The 6,000-nt window shown below is 47.6% G+C and overlaps 1 protein-coding gene across 1 annotated transcript in view; it reads right to left on the bottom strand.

Moving 5' to 3' along the window:
• Window positions 1-6,000, bottom strand: part of LOC119436680 (protein qui-1-like) — a 556,193-nt gene that overhangs the window by 259,741 nt on the left and 290,452 nt on the right. The window contains exon 3 of the mRNA XM_037703643.2: window positions 4,606-4,797. Within this exon, the coding sequence (XP_037559571.2) occupies window positions 4,606-4,735 (130 nt within the window). The 5' untranslated portion in view covers window positions 4,736-4,797. The remainder of the gene's footprint in view (window positions 1-4,605; window positions 4,798-6,000) is intronic.

Below are 6,000 nucleotides of genomic sequence, written 5' to 3'. Positions count from 1 at the left end.
GCGTAATGCACAAAGTAGTTCGTGATGCCAAGACCAGCGTTTGCCGCTCTGTTATTACCGCAAACATTCAGGCTTAATAGGCCGCGAAATCTCGAGCCTGGTACACTGCGTGCACTGCCATATCTTCTCGAAAATAACCACTCACTATTATTTCTTTTATTTTCCGCCGCCATAACGACCAAAGTTCGGGTAGTTGCTTGAATTTGAAGCAAATAAACGTTTAAAAAAATTGAAACGCAAACTTAAGCATAATACAGAAATGTTATACAGAAACTGAGAATCGCAGAATCCTAAGCTACTTGAAACGTACGAAAGCAAGGATAGAAAACATAGTCTGCTAGGTAAGAGACATCTATAGCGCTCACCGCTCTCCTCCGTCAGTCAGTGACTCACGTTGTCACTTAATGTGAATTTCTTCGTGCCTTCACACTCGAGCTGCTGCTCCTGGTGCTATCGGCGTCAGGTAACAATGTGTCCTCTGTTTTATCGAGGCTCTCCGCAGCAATTTCGAAAAGGCTCACCGCGACTTTGGCTTAAACGCCGATAGCGGAAATGGAAGGAGAAGAAAAAGGAGAAAGAAAAAATACAGAAGCGGAGGTTGCTTACACTCTCGCGGCCAATTTCTTTTTTTCGGGCTCTGCCGGCCTGGTATTAAATACAGGGTGGGGAGAGAAAAAGGGTTCTGGGGCACTTGTGTTGTGGAAAATACGGCACACCTTGAAGGTGTGAAAGCTGACGTTATGTGCAACTTGTTTCCGTTATAGTACGCGTTCACGTTGAAAGATGCAGCGAGAAAAAAAAATGCCAGCCCTGCGCCTCACACGCAGCACAGTCACAGCGTAAGCTAGACGAGCGTTTCGACAGTACTACCTAGTAATTTGAGTGAATGCGTCAGGAACGCGCTCGGGACGCCGTCGCGCATGCACGCCGACGCGTTCCATCGCCGATGGCTAGCGCCGTTCGGCCCAGCCAAGCGGCCGACAATGCAACTGCGGCTGTCACATTCGCTCCCATTGCAACGCGCCCAATCTAGCGCAATTAACGTGATCCCGAGCGTCCGTCAGTATGTAAGCGCCATCTAGTTAAGGCGGCAGCAAAATTTACAGTGTCTGAAAGGTTGCGTTTGCCGGCGCCTTAACTAGATGGAGTCACCATACCGGCGGAGGCTTGGGACCGCGTTGTTTGCGTTGCGCGTCTGAATCGCATCTCGTCGTCTGCGCCTGCGCGCCTACATAGGGCGCGTTTATAATACATTTTCCCGCTCTGTATAGCAAGCGCTTGCGTGGCTCAGTGGTTGAGTATCCGCCTCCCACGCAGCGGGCCTGGGTTAGATCCAGGAGGAGAGCGAGTACTTTTTTTTTTCGCATGCGATAGCGGCTGGGGCGGCGGCATGATTGCGACCCGAAGCGGCTATTGGAATGAGCCCATAACAGCTTACGCTGTAAAATCCCCAAAAGGTTAAGAAAACGGACGTAATAGACAACATAAAGCAAGGCAAACCGCCAAAAAAGCACATGCACACACGTGTACACAAAAAAAAAAGAAAAAAGAAAGAAAGAAGAAGTGAGTGGCAAGCGAGCGTATACTGTTTGCAACGGCTCTCGAATTCGCCTTCTGCTTACCCAACAAGCGAACGGCCCGTATCCAGCGCTCTCGCCTTTCTCCTTCATACGACCGGGATGGAAATCGGTAAAACTGAACAATGTTATTCAGTCCTTCACGTTCATGGCAATTTACAACGCAACAGTAACGTCGATTGCGGCATTTCTTCGTAGCGCGCGGAGCTGTCGCGGTTGCCGTCGTGCTCGCCATCGTCAACAAGAACTTCATGGCAGTTCGGTGGCGCGTCCGACTAGCGGAGAAATTCATAGCTCTTACTGTGGTTGTTAAATGCGCAAAACATTCGCAATATGAACCAAAATTAAGTTAAATTTTTGTTTCACACTCGCTAGCTGCTTGGACAACTTAGCGAGGGAGTCGGACTTTTACTACTCATTTATTACCTCTTCGCACCGGCAGGTGGCGCTACCCGTCTTGCAAAACTCCAGAGTCTGACGTCTATACACCAAAGGTGCCCCTAACAGTGCTATTTTAACGTTTCAAGCAACATTATTTTTAAGGCACGATGCACGGTATTTATGTGTGCAATTATGTAATTGAAATGACAGTAAATGAGGGAGATTCAGTCGCCTCACAATAGTGACCCCTGTTACTCGTTGCAGTACACTGCATCACGAGAGCGTGTACAAGTTCTAGTAGTCTGCACCAAAGGGAAAGTGTTGCAAGAAAAGGGCAAATGACGATTTAGTGTAAGAAGCATGCAAAATAAGGGCGGTAGTCAAATATTCACGCGCCTATAGCACGGCTAGATGCATTTTTTTTACATATGCTCGGAACCATCACAGTTTAGCGTAACTGAAAAGTGGTGTGAGACGCGCACTGACAGCTGGTCGCGTGAAACGTGTCAAGTTTGAAGCGCGCCTTCCTTTTAGGAGGTGGACATCTGTGCGATAATTATGTGCATACTTTCTGTGTTTTCCTATGCAGTAGAGGAACGGGGATGCGACTAACCGTCATGGCGTAATAACAGCAGCATCTGCTTCATATTTATTTATGTGGACAAAAAGAAAATGTAACGCATGCAGGTGATCCAGAGCTCTTGCCGTTCCACAGTTCAGATACAACTCTATAAGAACAACCAGGCGAGTGTGGTTAGGCTAGTTGACTTAGCGTTTATAGGATAAAAACAGTGCATGCGAAAGGAAAGAGTGAGAGAGGGCAACAGTGCCGCCTATCTCCCTTGTGTCATTTGTTCGCACTTTTTTTGTTGTTGTTGTTCTTGGGAACAAATCCGAATTCTTCTAGATAACATGTATGGTACCGGCTTACCGGAACCGAATTATTGTATCGAATAATTACTGCCGCCAATGTTACCGAGAAAATGCAAAATAGCGCAATAGGGGTGCAATTGGCTCTCCGGGCGCAACCGGTAAAGCATCGAGCTCAGTCTCTCGATGCGTTGCTGGATGTCACTCGATGCGCATCGAGCAAAATTGACTCCGAGCAATGATTCTTATACGTTCGGCCAGCATATAGGATGAAAAAAAAAAAATAGCCCACCGCGTATGCAGGCGGATTTGCGCCCCTAAAATATTAGGTGTTATAGTAGGGCAATCGACCACGTGACGTTTTGCGCGTACACATCGCTGTCACCACGGTCGACTTCTCATAGGCCGAGCGAGTGCTTGAATCACGTGAGCGCGCGGTCTGAGCCACAGACAGCTCGGTGCATGTATGAAGAGCGGGAGATTAAACAGAACCGTTCAACGGCCTACCACCACCCTTCTACAGTGCCACACCTATATATCACGTGTCCCACGCAACTTGTGCCGAAGTTGAAAAGTATGCCGAAGTTGAAGTGCCCCGTAGCTCGACAGAACAGAATGTTGTTTGCCATCGTATAGCGAGCCAGAATGTTTTTTGCAGTGCGCGTAATTGCATAATGAATTATCATAAGTTAATCAACTTCTCATTTATTATAGTGAAAAAGTGCCGCGCGACTATTCGAGCCGCACTTTTTTGAGTGTCGCGGGCTTTCATTCGGGCTTGGAAAAAGTTTTTATGTAGCATGTATTGAGCAACAGGAAGCTGGATCGGAAATTTTTCAGGGTGGTTTAAAAATTTTCTCATTGACACTTTTGCTGGGAATGTAATATTTCAGAAGCTGATTATTTAATAATAACTCATCGTGTAATTAGGCGTAATACAACAAATAGTGTGACATGCTCCAATCGACGGAAAACAACATTATCTTGGTTCTGTCCAGCCATATGTCAGTTGCATATATTTAAATTTTGGCGCAAGTTACGTGGAACACATGGTATAAGCTCTATAGGTGACGCTTCCACCTGTAGGTAGCTATGACAACCATTAAAAGAAGTGGGAAGCTTAATGAAACTTTGCTCAAGCAATGAAAACTTTACGATTTTCATGAACGGAAACTGCTCATGCAAGCGAAAAAAAAAAAGCGATGTCAAAAGATGTGTTCGACGACTTCGACGTCTTCCGTTTCATCTGATTTCTGATTTACACTGCCGTTCTGTAGCACTGCAACACAATCCGCGAGCCGAAATAGAAATGCAGTTTCTCGCACACACAAAAGAAGCCTGGATTTCATCCCGCACGCATTCCAGGCATTATTCGAGAAACTGGTTCAACGTAAATAGTTAGATAATATGATACCCAGAAAAGAAGTTGAAAAACGGAAAAATAGAAAATAATGATTTCATTCGCGGGAAAGCATGGGAGGGCCGCATTCGCGGAATGCTTAATTAAATGCCTGGCCTCACTTAAGCGTGTACAGGGAACTATGCACAAGGAAGCGAGCTCGGCAATCGAGAACCGGCGCGTTGGGCTTTCGAATAACTGTCGCCAGTGTAAATGACCGGCGAACGAGGCGGAGGACACCTCCACGAAAGCAAAGAAGAGTTTCCTCTTTAAAGTAGCTTGGCACGTTCGCCTGATCTGCAGCGCGGCCCATGCGATCGGGCGGTGCGAGTATACGCCGTTGGGCAGAGGCTGCGTGTAGCAGGGTCGGCCACTCACCGGGCCTTGAAGATGCGATCAGTATCTTGAGCAGCCTGGACGGTGGCTCGGGCACGCTGGTGAGGTTGCCCTGCAGCACGGCCTGCAGGATGTGGTCCTGGTAGAGACTGGCGCCACCGCTGCACGCCATCGGGCCGCTCGCACGGGAAGCTCGCTGGCTCCGCTCACAGGCGAGCGCCCATCACACGCCCCCTGCGAAAGAAGGCGCATGTCCTCGCTTCAATTTTGTTTCCTTAAAGACCCCCTAGTGTGTGAGTTTTGCATAAGGGGTGGGATTTTCATATGTAATAAAAGAATATATGACACACGAAACGGGAAATTATGTCGCCATCGGCGTCACTGTTTGCCCTCAATGACTAACGAGCCTTCCCAGATGGACACACACTCCAGGGCCTGGGTATGCGAAGGAAGACTACCTTTCAATGATAGTTTCATAACATTGTACTTACTGACGTCACGAAGCTTGAAGGCCATCAAGGTTGCGGCAACCTAGCCCTGATCTGCTTTAATTCGTAAGCTTGTCAACATTACCCAAGCTGAGACATTTATTACGTGGTCGTCCCAGAAAGCGTGTGCCATGGGCACGCTCGCCAGCAATTTCAAGTTCATGAACAAACAGGGAATCTGGCGAGCGTGATTCTTCGTGAAATTGGGCCTCCTGCGTTGATGTTCGCAGGTTGTCTCCTGGATGGATGTTGCCCAAAATTGTACAAATCCAGCTCAGATCAGCAAAGGTTTTCGTTAAAAGCGGAATGTCTCTTTCAGCCTCCGGTTAAACAGGGTCGTTGCGATGGTCGTTAGGCGCTTGAAATAGTAGGCGTGCATAAAAATAATACTGTCGGTGATTTGTCCGACCAGGACAGGCAAGTGACTGTAATGCTGCAGTCTCTAATTAATACAATACGCATAATCCTGAACAAGCTACAAACACCTGCCGCTCGAAGTGCTCTGCAAATACTGGATGCACTAAATCCAGTGCTTGCTAGCATCGTATAAGCACCATGGCTCGACCAATAGTCGCCTTCCGCACTGAAGTTAAAGGTGCGTCGATCTTCCAGTGGAATGCCAGAGGTCTCAGGACCCGCATAGCAGACTTTCGCCAATTTGTTTTTAGAAATCGTTTCCCCATACTGGTCATATGCGAACCAAATACATCGACTCCACCCAGACTGTCTGGTTACGAACCTTTTGCCTCGTCCACATGCGGAGCATGCAGCAAAGTAATCGTCTACATCCGCACGGATCTTACGTATGTCGCTCACGCGGTAGAGCCACATGACGACAACCAATGTCTGTCTGCATGTAAAAAAGAAGACTGGGTCATTTACACTTATTGGAGCCTACATATCCCCAGCGGGTCACTTTGATGGCAAAAAGCTCAAGAAAATATTGCAA

This window comes from Dermacentor silvarum, chromosome 1, assembly GCF_013339745.2.
Source record: "Dermacentor silvarum isolate Dsil-2018 chromosome 1, BIME_Dsil_1.4, whole genome shotgun sequence".
NCBI classification, from domain to species: domain Eukaryota; kingdom Metazoa; phylum Arthropoda; class Arachnida; order Ixodida; family Ixodidae; genus Dermacentor; species Dermacentor silvarum.
This window is presented reverse-complemented; position numbering and strand designations above follow the sequence as displayed.